At 43.1% G+C, this 17251-nt stretch overlaps 1 protein-coding gene across 1 annotated transcript in view; it reads left to right on the plus strand.

Moving 5' to 3' along the window:
* LOC129703319 (tryptophan 2,3-dioxygenase-like) overlaps positions 1-17031 on the plus strand; it is a 62442-nt gene extending 45411 nt beyond the window's left edge. Inside the window, exon 12 of the mRNA XM_055645685.1 lies at positions 15281-17031. Coding sequence (XP_055501660.1) covers positions 15281-15434 — 154 coding nt within the window. The 3' untranslated portion in view covers positions 15435-17031. The remainder of the gene's footprint in view (positions 1-15280) is intronic.
* Positions 17032-17251: the final 220 nt, after the last annotated feature.

The raw sequence follows: 17251 nt of genomic DNA on the forward strand, positions 1-17251 counted from the left end.
GTTGGGATGGTAGATGCTGTAGCAATCAAGCAAAATGTTTTGCTCAATCTCCTTGCATGTTGTTGAAGCTGCATTCACAGAGGCAAGTGTAGTTATTGATGTTCCAAGTGGAAAGGCTTTGCAATACCAGGCGAGTCACTTTTGCAGATTACCTAGCGGCTGAAGGCAATATTTTGATTTATTGATTGATTGATTGATTGATTGAAAGATACAGCATGGGGACAGGTGCTTCAACCCATTGAGTTCACAACCAGCATTGAAATCCCATTCATCTTCTTCTATGTTATACCACTTTTGGATCCACTCCCTGTGCCAAAGGGACAATTTACAGAGGGCTAATTAACCTGCGAGCCTGCACAACATTGGGATGTGAAAGGAAGCCAAAGCAGTATTTATGTGGGTGGTCTGGAATTTTTTGAAGATGTAACTAGGAAAATAGACAAGGGAGAGCCAGTGGAGGTAGTGCACTTGGATTTTCAGAAAGCATTTGATAAGGTCCCACATAGGAGATTAGTAGGCAAAATTAGGGCACATGGTATTGGGGGTAGAGTGCTGACATGGATAGAGAAGTGGTTGGCAGACAGGAAACAAAGAGTAGCGATTAACGGGTCCCTTTCAGAATGGCAGACAGTGACTAGCAAGGCTCGGTGCTGGGACCGCAGCTATTTACAATATACATCAATGATTTGGATGAAGGGATTCAAAGTAACATTAGCAAATTTGCAGATGACACAAAGCTGGGTGGCAGTGTGAACTGTGAGGAGGATCCTATGAGAATGCAGGGTGACTTGGACAGGTTGGGGAGTGGGCAGATGCATGGCAGATGAAGTTTAATGTGGATAAATGTGAGGTTATCCACTTTGGGAGCAAAAACAGGAAGGCAGTTTACTATCTAAATGGCGTCAAGTTGGGAACAGGGGAAGTACAACGGGATCTGGGGTCTTTATACATCAGTCTATGAAAGTAAGCATGCAGGTACAGCAGGCAGTGAAGAAAGTGAATGGCATGTTGGCGTTTATAACAAGAGGAATCGAACATAGGAGCAAAGAGGTCCTTCTGCAGTTGTACAGAGCACTAGTGAGACCACACCTGGAATATTATGTGCAGTTTTGGTCCCCTAATTTGAGGAATGACATTCTTGCTATTGAAGGAATACAGCGTAGGTTTACAAGGTTAATTCCCAGGATGGCGGGACTGTCATATGCTGAGAGAATGGAGCAGTTGGGCTTGTACACTCTGGAGTTTAGAAGGATGAGAGGGTTTCTCATTGAAACATATAAGATTGTTAAGGGCTTGGACACGCTAGAGGCAGGAAACATGTTCCCGACGTTGGGGGAGTCCAGAACCAGGGGCCACAGTTTAAGAATAAGGGGTAAGCCATTTAGAATGGAGACGAGGAAACTTTTTCTTATAGAGAGTGGTGAGTCTGTGGAATTCTCTGCCTGCGGTGGAGGCAGGTTCTCTGGATACTTTTAAGAGAGAGCTAGATAGGGCTCTTAAAAAATAGCGGAGTCATGGGGAGAAGGCAGGAACAGGGTACTGATTGGGGATGATCAGCCATGATCACATTGAATAGCTTTGTGTCATTGAATTGTAGTTTAACTAGACTTACTGTTTCAATAAAATAATCTTGGAGGCTTTTTAGAGCTATCTCTGCTACTTTGCTTGAGCCAGCCCCATTATCTCTACTGACGCTGCCAGAGAGAATGTTTAGTCTCGTAGCTCCCTTAGTGATGAAAGTGTCTCTAGGAAATGACATTCCATAATGTGCTGTTACCATGCAAGGTCAAGTGTGGAATCTGCCTGTCCCTTTCCTTGTCAGACAGTAAAGGGCCTGTTGCACTTGGCCATCATTCACGTGTTACACAGGTGGCGTGCGAGGGTTTTGAGAATCCCAAAATCCTGGGGTGCCGCGCGCTACCGTGCGTCACTGCCTACGCCACCGCGCCTCACCAAGCGCCACGCGCACGCAATGCACGTCATGCGTGCATCAGACGCGTAAATTATCTCACGTAAATGACGCGCGAATGACGCCCAAGTGGGACAGGCCCTTAAGTCTGTGGCCTGGCTCGTTGTATGATCAATTCAACTATTAAATAAACCCACACACCTCCCTCGGCTTTTAGTAATGAAATAAAAACAGCTCCCAGTGATGGAATGGATACTGCTACAATTTCTTTGTGTGCACGGGTTCATTCTTTTGTTAATTCTTCTCTTGTCCTATTATCCAGTAAAGTCTTAATTCTCACTTCAGCCTACAAGGTGTGATTTTGAAAGTAGGAGTGTTTCAGGCTTTTATTTCACTGTGGAATATATCTTTGAATTTGGGCACCAGCTCCTGTTCTATGTATATAGATCTTTGCAGGGTCCTTTGAGCAGGGTACACATTTCCCAGGTGAGAATTCAAGGCTGAGACTAAGGCCAGGTGATCTGGCTGATTTTTATTTTTCCACCTTTAATGCTAGGATGCAAGATATGACTTGATTGGTAGTTTTAGATGGAAATTTGGATATGTTCACATTGCTGAGGCTCTGGATTTACATATCAACCAAGACTGGGTAAGGAGAGATACATGGAAAGGTCATAAGGGATAAGCCAATTGGCCCATCAAGTCTACTCCACTATTCAATCATGGCTGATCTATCTCTCCCTCCTAACCCCATTCTCCTGCCTTCTCCCCATAACCCCTGACACCTGTACGTTGATTTTCCTCACCGAGTAAGGAAAGTTTTAGGATATAGGCCAAATGTGGGCAAATGGAGCTCGTTTAGATAGAGCAACTTGGTTGCATTGGACGAGTTGGGCTGAAGGAGCTGTTTTCTGTGCTATATAAATCCATGAGTCGATGACAGTTTTTAAATAGAGCTTTATCATGAAAATTGAAAAGAATATGCATATTTGGTGGACAGATAAGCCTACGATCTGCACAATGAATGGTGGAAGCCTTAGAGGTACTGAGGGACAGATGGACCTGGGAATATGTGTCCATGAGCAGACTGAAACAATGTTTCTGCTAGCAGAGTCCAATCTGTGGACTTTGGGTAGGAGATAGATGTGGCAATACTGGGATGGGACACTGCCAGGCTGGAGGCTGTTGAGAGAAGATCTACTGATAAGACAAAATCTACGACAGCCTGGGAGACTGGGGCATGATGCTGGTTGACAAACTCGTGGTCCAGAGGGAGATATGACGTGTGCTTTCTGCAAGAGGACAAGGTCAGAAAGCTCACCTGTGAAGACTGACTGCTGTCCCCCCCGAACTCCCAATAGATACTCTCAATAGATACTCCCTATAGATACTCCCTATAGATACTCCCAATAGATAATAGATACTTTCCAATAGATACTTCCAATAGATACTACCAATAGATACTTCCAATAGATACTACTAATAGATACTTCCAATAGATACTACCAATAGATACTCCCAATAGATACTCCCAATAAATACTCCCAATAGATACTCCCTATAGATACTCCCAATAGATACTCCCAATAGATACTCCCAATAGATACTCCCAATAGATATTCCCAATAGATACTCCCAATAGATACTTTCCAATAGATACTTCCAATAGATACTACCAATAGATACTTCCAATAGATACTACTAATAGATACTACCAATAGATACTTCCAATAGATACTTCCAATAGATACTCCCAATAGATACACAGTCACTTGCCCAGAGTATGTGAATCAAGGACCAGAGGACACAGGTTTAAGGTAAAGGGAAAAAGATTTACTAGGAATCTGAGGGCTAACCTTTTCACACAAAGGATGGTGGGTGTATGGAACAAGCTGCCAGAGGATGTAGTTGATTTAACATTTAAGAAACAGTTAGACAGGTACATGGATAGGACAGGTTTGGAGGGATATAGACCAAATGCGGGCAGGTGGGACTAGTGTATCTGGGACATGTTGGGCGGGGTGGGCAAGTTGGGCCGAAGGGCCTGTTTCCATGCTGTACCACTCTATGACTTTAACACCCCTTTGGCCACCGGAAATTAATTTTTATTCACAATGGGACCTTTGAAGAGTGTTTGCCTTTATAACTTATATTCGTAAGGAAAACATGAAGTGCCACAAAAATACAGCCCATCAATCCTGAATCTCTGGGAAGTCTAAGCTCCTTGTAAATGCACACGCACATCTTGATGTCTGATCCTTTTGCATACGTAAGTAGAGACCATCACTGGTTCCTCCACACCTGTGGTGTCCAAAAAACTGTGAAATGTGAACCAAAGAGAAGGAAAGAAGGGGGACACAGTGGTAGAGTTGCTGCCTGACAGCACCACAGACTCAGGTTCGATATTGACTATGGGTGCTGTCTGTATACAATTTGTATGTTCTCCCTGTGACCACGTTGGTTTTCTTTGGGTGCTCTGGTTTCCCACCGCACTCCAAAGACATGCGGGTTTGTGGGTTAATTGGCTTGAGTAAAAATTGTAAATTGTCCTCAGTGTGTAGGACAGTGCTAGTGTACGGGGTGATCACTGGTCGGCACAGACTCGGTGGGGTCAAAGGTCCTGTTTCCATGCTGTATCTCTAAAGTCTAAAGTGACTTTGATCTCTGCAGGCAGAGCACAAGGCATGTGGCTGGACCTCTGCCTTGAGAAGGTTAGAAATCTCAGTCATCACTTACTTTGAGAAGCTCAGTGTCCAGGTGTTTTGTTTCTCGGACATCTAGGTCGCTTTTGACATGTGGGGGATGGAGTGTAGACATGGCCACTTCTTCCCCACCTCCAACAAGGCTTACGCCCCCAATGTCTGGCTAGCGACCTGGATTGAAACTTCATCTCATGCAGCACAGCCATCATAAGTACAACAGAAAGAACCTTGGTCAATGTGGCCGTGAACCTCATCCAATGTCACAACTGCTTCTTGTCATCCATAACAACCTCCAAAGTTAATTGCAGAACTGAATATTCAGCGGCTGCATGCAGAATATGGAATGATGTGCAAAATAAGTTCTCCGATTGTTCCGTGGTGTTTTCAAAACAGAGCACGATAACACAGCCTCAGTTGCAAAAAAACTGCAGACAAGTCTTGTACAGTTCCACTCACACTCTGTGATCATGATGTCTCAAGCAGACTAAACTGAAGCAGGAAGTGCAAGTTTGGCATTTGCAAACTGCACGCTTGGCAGAGAACGACAGCGTTTCCACAGATTACCCGGACTAACCTTCACATTAATATGCATTGTATAAGGTCCCTTTTTTCTTAGAAGACGCCATGGGATTGTAGTCTAAACTGTTGCAGAGAGAAATGCCTAGGAAACCTAGCGTTGCATGGTTCATTTATTTTTACCGATCAGAATTGATGGGATTGTTGAGGAGGGTCTCATCTGAGACTCTCAATTTTGAAATGAGTTGATATGGAGAATTGATAAAATAAGACTGCCAGAAAATTGAGGTCACAAGTGGTCTGGTTAACTCTTCAGTTTGAAATTCTGAAGAAATCTAATATGACGTTTGGGATTAGTTGTTATGCCGATGAAATTTTATTGAAACCTAAAGAGGGTGGCATGGTGGTGCAGTGGTATAATTGCAGCCTTACATTGCCAGAGACCCGGATTTGATCCTGACTATGGGTGCTGTCCGTATGGTTTGTTCGTTCTCCCCGTGACCGCGTGGGTTTTACCCGAGTGCTCTGGTTTCCTCCCAGATTCCAAAGATGTGCAAGTTTATAGGTTAACTGGCTTTGTTAAAGATTGTAAATTGTCCCTAATGTGGAGGATAGTGTTAACCAAAGATCCTATAGCGAGCAAGATGGTCCACTCCACTAAAAAGCCGTAGTATGTGATGGGTAATCTTCAGCGCCATTTGCGTAACCGGCTTCCATCGTGGCGTCAAGCTAATTCAGGGAGATTCTGCTGTATCAGCCGGGGAGATTAAGGGATAGACACAAAATGCAGCGGGTCGGGCGGCATTTCTGGACAAAAGGAATAGGTGACATTTCGGGTCGAGACCAGTCTTCACTCAAACCATCCACCCCTCACCTCCTTCCCTCCGACACGAACATGGAGCGATCGCCGCCCCCACCCCCCCCTTTTTTTTGTTAAACATCTATTTCCTTCGGGTTTTTTTTTTAATTTCCCCCTTACCATTTCCGTGCTTTTTTTGATAGCTACCATGACCCATTTGATGTCATCCTTCGCCCTGCTCCTGCTCCGGGCCCGCACCAATCTGCCGGACATGCTGTGTGTGTGTGTGTGTGGGTGTGTGTGTGTGTGTGTGTTTGGTGGAGTCTGAGGGGAAAAGCGCCAGCACCAAGAACAAGTGAACGCGCGGACAGCCGGATTAAAGCAACGATCATAGATCGGAATAGGTGACCAAAGATCATTGTAGGTGACATTTCGGGTCGAGACCCTTCTTCAGACTGAGTCTGGGGAAAGAGGAGCAAGGGATATAGACGGTACTAAGGACAAATGATTGGAAGATATGCCTATATCTCCCGTCTCCCTTTCCCTTGACTGTCGGTCTGAGGAAGGGTCTCGACCCGAAATGTCCACCTATTCCGTTCTATGATCGTTGCTTTCGTCCGTCTGTCTGCGCACTCGCTCGCTCTTGGTGCCGGCGCGTCTTCCCTCAGACTCCGCCAAACACACACACACGCAGCATGTCCAGCAGATCAGTGCGGGCTGAGATCAGGAGCAGTGCGAAGGATGATATCAAACGGGTCATGGCAGCTATCGAAAAAGTCGACCCGAAATATCACCTAGCCCTCTCCAGAGATGCTGCCTGATCCGCTGATTTACCCCAGCCTTTTGTGTCTGTCTACGGCTTAAACCAGCATCTGCAGTTCCTCCCTGTACAAGGTATGTGCCGTTTCAAAAGAAAATGAAAAAAGACATTTAAAACATTTAAAAACACATAAACTGTTCCCCCGCAATGCTCATTACACTGAGCGTTGGGTCGGGTTTACTGAAATGACGGAAGTTATGCTCCGGTACGTACTACACGTCAGTCCATTGTATTTCGCAGGAGTGGTCCTATCTTGCTCGCTAAAGGATCTTTGGTGTTAATGTGCGGGGATCGCTGGTCCGCTTGGACTCGGTGGACTGAAGGGCCTGTTTGCGCGCTGTATCTCTAAACAAAACTAAATGTTTACTTTCTCTTATACATCACTTGACGTACTTGTGTATGGCATGATCTACCCGAACAGTGCGCAGAACTAAGTATTTCACTGTATGTCGGCATACATGACAATAATAAATCTAAACCTCTATAAATACCACACTATCTACTCAACTCCAATATTGCTGCTCCCACAGGTGTGAGTGTGATCTTGCTATTTCTGATTCATTGGCATATTAGTTTAGCGATAGAGCCCGGAAACAGGCCCTTCGGCCCACTGAGTCTGTGCCGACCAGCGATCCATACACACTTACACTATCCTACACACACTAGGGGAAATTTACATTTATACCAAGCTGTGGAAGAAATTAACTTAGAGGGAAATTAAAGGAAAAGTGGAAAATTTGTGTTTTGCTTCAAGAGACTTTTTTGCCTGATATCATTCAGATTCAGATTCAGATTCAACTTTAATTGTCATGGTCAGTGTACAGTACAGAGACAACGAAAAGCATTATCAGGGGGAGATGGCGGCAGAAAACTGCTCACCAGTTCTCGGACTTCACAGCAGAAATAGCCGACAATTTTACTGTGCAGTAAACAACTTTTATTTTCTGTTAGATCCATCTATACGAAAATATACTTTGTCCTTGACTATATGTTTTCCTCTAACTACAATCTACAACATGGGTATTAATTATTTCATTAGTCATAACTTACTTTTTTGTTTATGTTAATCTTATTCAACAACAGATGGTTAATACAAGTCAAACATAATACAAGGGCATCAACATTATTCTCTCTCCTCTTTCAATCAGACTACGCCTCTCGGAGCCAATCCTAACCCCCCATTTACTGCAACATTTCTATGCTACTTGTGGTGGGGGCTCCCACACTCCAAAGACTTGCATGTTTTTAGGTTAATTGGCTTGGTATAAATGTAAATAGTCCTTAGTATGTATAGGATAATGGTAATGTTCGGGGATCGCTGGCCGGTGTGGACTCGGTGGGCCGAAGGGCATGTTTCCATGCTGTATTTCTAAATAAAACTAAACTAAACTAAATGATGTCAGATAGATTTTCAGCACCCTCGCTGATTGCAGATTCTGGATCTTAACCATTATCTTACTAATAAATGTTTCTCCTTACATGCCTTATATTTTTTAACATCAATTTATTTCTATGATCCTTAGTCCTTTACCTATCCACTAAAAATGGGCAGCTTCTCTCTATTTATTTTACACAAACCTTGTTGTTAGTTTTATGCAGAATGTTGTTATAGGTGTGTAATGTGCCTTTTATACCATTCTTGCTTCCACCACACCCCTTGCTGCTGATGTTAATTCCACCCGTTTGATGACTGGTGTTTTTAATAATCATTCACAATACATTCCTGTGTAATTTAAAAAAAAATGCTTATATTCTTTGGTTGAAGTTGGTCAAAATGATTGAATTAGCTGTTCATTTGGAATTTGCCCCATTTCTCTTAAGAAATTACAACGGGATTATGAGGGAACTGTTCATTTAACTTCATTCATCCATGGAATAGTTCATTACTCATCTTGAAGCTCTTATATTTCAAAATGATCTCCCAGAATAAATAACTTACTTTTACTGACATTATGCATGAAGCTGATTAATGAATCGATATTATGTAATCAATCAATTAATATTAGTTTAGTTTGGTTTAGAGATACAGCACGGAAACAGTACAACGCCGGCCAGCGATCCCAGCAAACTAACACGATTCTACACACAAGGGCCAATTTACAATTTTACTGAGCCAATAAGCCCCCCAACCTGTATGTCTTTTGAGTGTGGGGGGAAACCAGAGCAATAAGAGAAAACCCACACAGGTCAACGGTAGAATGTACAATGCATACAGTCAGCACCCGTAGTCACGATCAAACCCAGGTCTCTTGTGCAGAATTGCACAATTCCCTTTATAGCCACACCAGTTACTTTATCCTGGAACAAAGATATCCTCTGCCATCCCCGCTGCCTTTGCGGGATGAACGGATGGAAATATTGGCTAGCAGGAGTTTCTGCTAAGAAGATGTTAGTCTTCTATGTGGTTTCAATTTAGATTCAGAATATGAAAGGGTCAGATTGAAACTGTACAGAACGTAAAAATATCACAAAACTTAAGAATAAGGGGCAGGCCTTTTAGAACGGAGATGAGGAAAAAATTTTCACCCGGACAGTTGTGCATCTGTGGAATTCTCTGCTGCAGAAGGCAGTGGAGGTCAATTATCTGGATGCTTTCAACAGAGATAGACCTCTTAAAGATAGCGGAGTCAAGGGATGTGGGGAGAAGGCAGGAATGGGGTACTGATTGTGGATGATCAGCCATGATCACTGTGAATGGCGGTGCTGGCTCAAAGGGCTGCATGGCCTCCACCTGCAGCTATTGTCTATTGTCATAGATTTGAACTCAACTTTGCGAAGAGTTCACTGTTCCCATCAATTCAGATACTTTGACCTGCAATGATTAAATGACTTTTCATGCTCCCCCTTTTTGTGTTGTGGGGATGCAGGTAGGAATGTTGTTAAAAGTGTCAGTAAGTCCTTCTGTTACTGTAAATCAATCCCTTAGGTTCGCATGGCATTAGTGATGTATTTCCAAGCCAGGATGGTATGTGATGTGTAGGGGAACCTGCATGAGAAGTGGATCCCATACAATGGTGTCCTTGGCTTCCTTGGAGATAAAAATCATGAGTTAGATACCAGTAACTGGCGGTGGATGGAATGCATGTTTAGGATTATTGATAAACTACAAATGAATTGGGCTACTTTGTTGTGGATGAGATTAAGAATTTTTTGAGCTGTTCTGCTGAATTATGCTTTGTAGACGATGGAAAGGATGTGCGATGATTGAAGATGAATGCAGGACAGGCCATTCAGCCCACTAAGTCCACACTGACCACCAACCACCCAATTACTCCAGTGTATAATTGTGTTTTCCCCACGTTCCCTACGACTGCCTCTATATTCCACCACCCACATACATTAGTGAAACTTAGAGTGGACAATTAATCCTGCAAACGTAGAACTCATTTCGATTACTTAATGTCATTGTGCATAATGGTGTCAACCTTGCCCTCTACATTTACTGATTTATTGCTTGTTCTCCATTTGTCTACATCGAGAATTTTTACAAATTGACCAAAAAAAAAATCCATATTCTGTGGTGATATACCCATGTCTGCAGTTACATAGTGCTGCAGATAATGCAGCTGTCTTCAGTAATCGGGAATTCATTGCTAATTCCAGTGTTGCCTGTGTTGAGTTGGTCAAGTCAAGTCAATTTTATTTCTATCGCACATTTAAAAACAACTCTCGATGACCAAAGTGCTTTACATCAGTGCAGGTGCTAACATGCTACAAACAGTGGTACATAGATCAACAATACAAACATAGATACATACATACAACACCTCCTCAGAGGACCTCAAGAAAGGCTTGAGAGTAGAAATCGGTTTTAAGTCTAGACTTAAAAGAGTTGATGGAGGGGCCAGTTCTGATGGGAAGAGGGATGCTGTTCCATAGTCTAGGAGCTGCAACCACAAAAGTGCGGTCGCCCCTGAGCTTATGCCTAGACCGCGGGATGGTCAGTAACCCCATGTCGGCCGATCTGAGGGACCTGGAGGTGGTGTGGTGTGTAAGCAGATTTTTGATGTAGGTGGGGGCGAGCCCGTTAAGGACTTTGTATACATAAAGAAGGAGCTTGAAATTGATTCGGAACCGCACAGGGAGCCAGTGGAGAGAGGCCAGAATCGGGGTGATGTAGTCCCTTTTTTGGGTGCCCGTCAGGAGTCTCACTGCGGCGTTTTGGACCAATTGTAGGCTGGATAGGGATGATTGGCTGATGCCAGTGTAAAGGGAGTTGCAGTAATCAAGGCAGAGAGGAGATAAATGAGTGGATGATCTTTTCGAGTTGGTAAGTTCTACCTGTGATCGGATGGGTTATGTAGCAGAGAAAGGAGAGCAACAGGAGAAATTCAACGGACAAGCAGCATATGTGGAGGAAAATGGACCATTGACATCTCAGGTCGAGCCCCCTCGTCTAGTTGAGGGGCCTTGAAATTTTGTCTGTCCATTTCTCTCCAAGATGCCAAACTGAGTTGTTCCAGCTGCTATCCTTTTCTTTTGCTGCAGATTCCAACATCTGTAATCTCGTGTATCTCCATCACTGGGGTTATCCCTGCGTCAACATAGAACAGGACAGCACAGGAACAGGAACTTCGGCTTAGAGTCTGTGCGTACATGATACCAAGATAGATTAATTTCATCTGCCTGCACATGATCCCTATCCCTCCATTTGCTGTTCCCATTTTTTCCCTCATTCCAAAAACATGTGGGTTGTTTGGTTTAAGAAGGAACTGCAGATGCTGGAAAATCGAAGGTAGACAAAGGTGTTGGAGAAACTCAGCGGGTGCAGCAGCATCTAAGGAGCGAAGGAAAGAGGCAAAGTTTCGGGCCAAAACCCTTCTTCAGATTGATATAGGGTGGGGGGCGGGGGGGGGGGGGGGGGAGAAGAAAGGAAAAAGCAAAAAGGAAGAGGAGGAGCCCGAAGGCTGAGGGAGAGCTGAGAAGGGGAGGAAACAGCAAGGGCTCCCGGAAATTGGTGAATTCAATGTTTATGCCACTAGGGTGCAGACTGCTGTTCCTCCAATTTCCGGTGGTGCTCACTCTGGCCCTGGAGGAGGCCCAGGACAGAGAGGACGGATTCGGAATGGGAGGGGGAGTTGAAGTGCTGAGCCGCCGGGAGGTCAGGTTGGTTTGTGCGGACCGAGCGGAGGTGTTCGGCGAAACAATCGCCAAGCCTACACTTGGTCTCACTGATGTAGATCAGCTGACATCTAGAGCAGGGGATGCAATAGATGAGGTTGGAGGAGGTGCAGGTGAACCTCTGTCCCACCTGGAATGACTGCTTGGGTCCTTGAATGGAGTCGAGGGGGGGAGGTAAAGTGACAGGTGTAGCACCTCTTGCGGTTGCAAGGGAAAGTGCCCGGGAAGGGGGTGGTGCGGGAAGGAAGGGAAGAATTGTTGTTTGGTTAATTGGCCTCTGTAAATTGCTTCTAATGTATGTGGCTGTTGGAAGAAACAGTGTGTCAGTGTGTGTGTGCGTGTGTGAGGGTGTGGGGGTGGGGAGGAGGGGGGAAGATTTCATGGGATATAAGGGAGAATACATTACAGGGAAATGAATGAGGTTCTCGTTGGTTGTAGCCAGTGCTGACAGGTGAATTTCATTGGCTTAATAGGAGAAAAAAAACGTAAGCAGTAGTTTTCAGAGTCAAGGATAACCGACCGGTAAGGTTACTATCCACCGAGCTTCACAGCCGTGTATCTCTGGCTTCTTAAAAGTTGTCTCCACTCCTTCTCCCTCCTTCTACCCCCTCTCCCTCCCTCTTTTAAAGGACTTACCGTACCCTGTGCTTTAGCCGTCTTAATTACAGCGCCAACCTTCCTGTTCATCGCTGTTTGTGTGTCTGTATCACCTTGGCTTTGCACCATGTGAATTTCACTCAGACAGCGCTCCCCCCACTTGCCCTGTCCCACTGCCTGCATAACGGGTTGGTGAAGGAAGCGAAGTGTGTGTGTATTCTACTCTGGCAGTTGCCGGCAGTCGCCTGAAAAATCGCCTAAGCGCGACAGGCCAATAGGTTACCCTTCCCTGATCTCTACCCCTCCTGCTATGAGCTACACCCTATACATTATCATGACTGTCCCGAAACAATCCCCCAACCGACCAAATGGTTTGTGACTGCCTGCAAATCCTTTCCTGATGACAGCCCTGTCTCAATGCTGACACCTGCTGGTGTGGAACCAGTTTACTCTTCTTGGCTGGAATAACTTGGTAGCTGAGAAATTTGTCACGGAAAGTTTTACTGCTCTAAACAATAAAAAGTGCACCCTCTGCATAGACTCAACATCAAGTTTTGCATTCATCCCCCCCTCTAAACATTTGAACTATTTGAACAAATGTTATTTTCCTGTCTAATTATTGTGTCCGCTCTTTGATACAAATTTAATATAGTCATAATTTTTCAATTACTTTCCAATTCATTGAACATAGTTACATTGAATTAATTAAATGATGTTTCAGCAGTGAAGGTGGTTAGGCATTCACAGTGGGTTACATTTTGGTGGAGACTTAAAACCTTAAACTTCCCAGGCCCTGTTTTCTGTTGTTGCACCAAGCCATCACGATGTCATGTACAAACAGGCAATTAATGTATATTAGCTAACAGCTAAGAAGTCAGCAAACATGGAAATAAAGGCATTTGGTCCTCTTAGCCAAATTGTTCATATAGATTGTGACTAGCTGTGACAAATGCTAAAGCCTCGATTACCCCATAGCCTTACCTGCAAATTATTCCTTTATTCCCACACTTTGCTACCAATTCTGAGTCCATATCAGTATATCTACCAGGTGCTAGAACCTTGCTGATCAACCTTGATGACCAGAGGTCATAGCCTCAATTAAAGGGCGCTCTTTTAGAAAGGAGGTGAGTTGGAACTTCTTTAGTCAAAGGGTAGTTAATCTGTGGAACATTGCCACAGAGAGTTCTGGAGGCCAAGTCTGTGGATATTTTTACAGCAGAGATAAACAAATTCTTGATTAGAATGGATGCAAGGGTTGTGGGGAGAAGGCATGAAATTGGGATTAGGAGGCAGACATCAGCCATGATTGAATGACAGAGTAGACTCGATGGGCCAAATGGCCTAATTCTACTCCTATAACATGAACTTCCTGTGCAGTCCCATGTTGAATGCCTTCTGAAAATCTAAATTAATTTTCATATTATTTTCGGCACGTTCGGCACGGACTAGAAGGGTCAAGATGGCCTGTTTCCGTGCTGTAATTGTTATATGGTTATATATTGTATAGAATATTAAATGATGAAATATATATATACAGGTGCACAACCTTTTATCCGGTGTTCCAGAAACCGAAAAGCTCCGAAAACCGGCCATTTTTTCCAGATGTCGTCTGCGCACCAAAGCTCGCGTTTGGCGCCAAACTTGACCCAAAACGACCCACGGTCAACCAAGGTTTCTGTACTACTGTAGCAGTGCCTCCTCTTGTGGAAAACCGGGAGACGCAATAAACATCTTTAAATCATTTTAAATTTCTTTTTCAATCTGGAGGGCAGTGACCGGTGAAGGGGGGGTGAAGGGGGTAATCTCGCAAATTCTTAGTCCCAAGACATTGGATTCCAGAGGCGGGGATCGTCAATCCACACCGGGTCGCTGTGCACACTCCGCAGCGTGTTGTGGCCGATAGGGCTGCCGGCAGCAGTGAAGAATCTGATTAAAGGCAAATCTAGCCAATGTTTGCGAGGGCTCCAAATTCAGAAAGTAAAGCGGCCAATGTTTAGCTCCTTTTATTGTCCTTGGAGTCGGCAAAATCGCAAAACTTGGAAATCATAACAGAGAAAAGCCTTTTGGGGGTAGACACAAAGGCAAGCTCCGTAACTCAGTGGGAGCCGGCACATCCATGGAGAGAAGGTCGCTGGATTTGGAGCCGCGCAGCCAGGGGTTGAGTTGCCGGGGTCGGAGCTGCGATGATAGTGAAATGCGACATGATAACAAAGTGAGAGTCATTTTATGGCTTCATGGATTTGGAGCTTCTCGTGTAGGGGTAGAGTTGATCAATGTGCTCTGTTCAACCGGCTAGCTCAATGCCGGAATAGATGAAGCTCCGCTTTCTTGAAACGTTTCACCGAATATTCATATAACCATATTAAATTTCCCCCTTCACCCCGAATCCACCAAACTACATAAAATCCCTCCTTAATTGATGCGATCTTACATTTATGCAATGAGTCTCCCGGTCAAAATGTATTCTAAAAGATGATATTTCTTTTGAAGCCGCCCGATAAACCTACGCTAAAAATCTTCCATTCTGTATCCGATAAAGGTGTTATCAATCCGACAATTTTTTGGTAAAATATTAATTTCGGTATTCGGTGTGTTCACCTTGTATATATAGTATATATAAATATAAGTCATATCCTATATATAGTTCATCATGTAACTAATGTATACTATGTTTAGGGAAATTTTTATAGGCAAGGGTAATTATGCAAGGTTTGTTACAAACTATTTCAGTAACTTGATCTTGTTTTAAAAGTGATTTTAGCCAATAAAAGAGACATTTCAAACTTTGTACATTTCTTTTTCAATCTCTATTTCAGTGACCGGTACAAGGTATTTGTTGACCTGTTTAATCTCGCAACCTTCTTGGTCCCAAGACATTGGATTCCAAAGCTGACATCGTCCATCCACAAATTCCTGTACACTGCCGAGTGTTGTGATAGCTCCTACTTCAGCAGTGAAGAATCTGATTAAAGTCAAAATCAGCTCAATGTTTTACATGGAATATAATTCAGAAAGTAAAGTACACAATGTTTAGAAGCTTTTATTGTCTCCTTGATCTAAAACCAAAATCGCAAAAACTTGGCTATCATAACAGAGAAAGATTTTGGGGGTAGACACAAAGTGCTGGAGTAACTCAGTGGGAGAGGCAACATCCCTGGAGAGAAGGAATGGGTGATGTTTCGGGTCAAGATCCTTCTTCAGACAAAGACTTTGGGGGTATATATTGGATCGCATGATAGTGAAATGCAAGTGATAACAAAGTGAGAGTCCATTTTATGTCTTCATTGATTATTACTTCTGTGTATTATAGAATGTGATCAATGTGCTCTGTTCAATTATCTAGCTCAATGCCAATAGATGAAACTGCTTTCTTGAAACGTTTCACGAATATTCATATAACCATATTTATATTATACATTGTGTTGAATATATAAATATTTTAATTCCTTAATTGATGCGCATTCTTAATTTAAGATATTATATTTCAAAAAATGTATTCTAAAAGATGATATTTCTTTTGAAAATTAATGGATAAACCTTTTTACAAATGTTCTTGTAAATATATCCGATATAGGTTTTATCAAAATGTTTTCTTTTTGATTAAAATATTAATTTAGTATTCGGTGTATTCGTATTAGGTAATCTAGTACGACTAAAGTATTAAGTCATTCCTATCCTCTACATAAACTGAAATAAAAGTACCCTAAGGTTTAATAATAATTATTAAGTTGGGCAACATAAAGAAAAAATAATTTAATATTTTAAAATGTATTGAATTTACTTTTCAGGTGTTGCTGAAATTCTGGTTTAATATTGATTATCCAATGTCTTGTCTGTTATTCTGCCTCCGTATCACGCAAACCACAATTCACCATGTTCTCATGTCAGTGAAACTTCTCATCTAGTTTTGTACAGCTCCTCTGGCTCCCCATTTCTCATCACATCGATTCTACAATCACCTGTCCTTGCTCGCTCCACCAGAACTTAGTTTAGAGATAGAGTGGAAACAGGCCCTTCGAGTCCATGCCGACCAGCAATCATCCCGTACACGAGCACTATGCTGCACACAATTTACAGTTATGCCAAGCCAATTAACCTACAAACCAGAGCACCCGTAGGTCATGGGGAGAACGAACAAACTCCGTACAGGCAGCACCCCGTAGCCAGGATCGAACCCGGGTCTCTGCCACTGTAAGCACTGTAAGGCAGCAACTCTACCGCTGTGCCACCGTGCTGCCCTTCATTCTGACACAAAGCCTACCGCAATATCCACCTTCTTCATGACGCCTAACCCATCCCAGATAGCTACTTTTAGCTGCCTTGTGGAACTCACTCTTTAGTAATCTACGAAAAGACAATGCTTTCTTGCAAATTAAATCATTTAAATTCCCTATTCCAATTTTCCTATCCATGTGCTCTTCTGAACATCAGTAGGAATGCAAATTGCATTATTGTAAACAAAACTGAAATGTGTTCAAACTAATGTGATATTTTGTTGAACCAATTGAAATATTTAAGTTGGTATTATAAATGAACTCAAACGTATAAATATGTTATTTTAAATCAATTGGATTGTTTAATTGTGTTACTTTCAATAGCTTTTTTGCAGTAATAATTAATTCCATAAGTAGAATTTTTACTAATTTACTAATATGATAGTTATTCTACAAACATGTCTACTTTTACAAATCAATCTTAGAGTCATAGTCATGGAGTGATACAGCGGGGAAACAGGCCCTTTGGCTTAACTTGGCCACACCAGCCAACATGTCGCAGCTACACTAGTC

The sequence above is a fragment of the Leucoraja erinacea genome, chromosome 1, assembly GCF_028641065.1.
Source record: "Leucoraja erinacea ecotype New England chromosome 1, Leri_hhj_1, whole genome shotgun sequence".
Lineage (NCBI taxonomy): Eukaryota > Metazoa > Chordata > Chondrichthyes > Rajiformes > Rajidae > Leucoraja > Leucoraja erinaceus.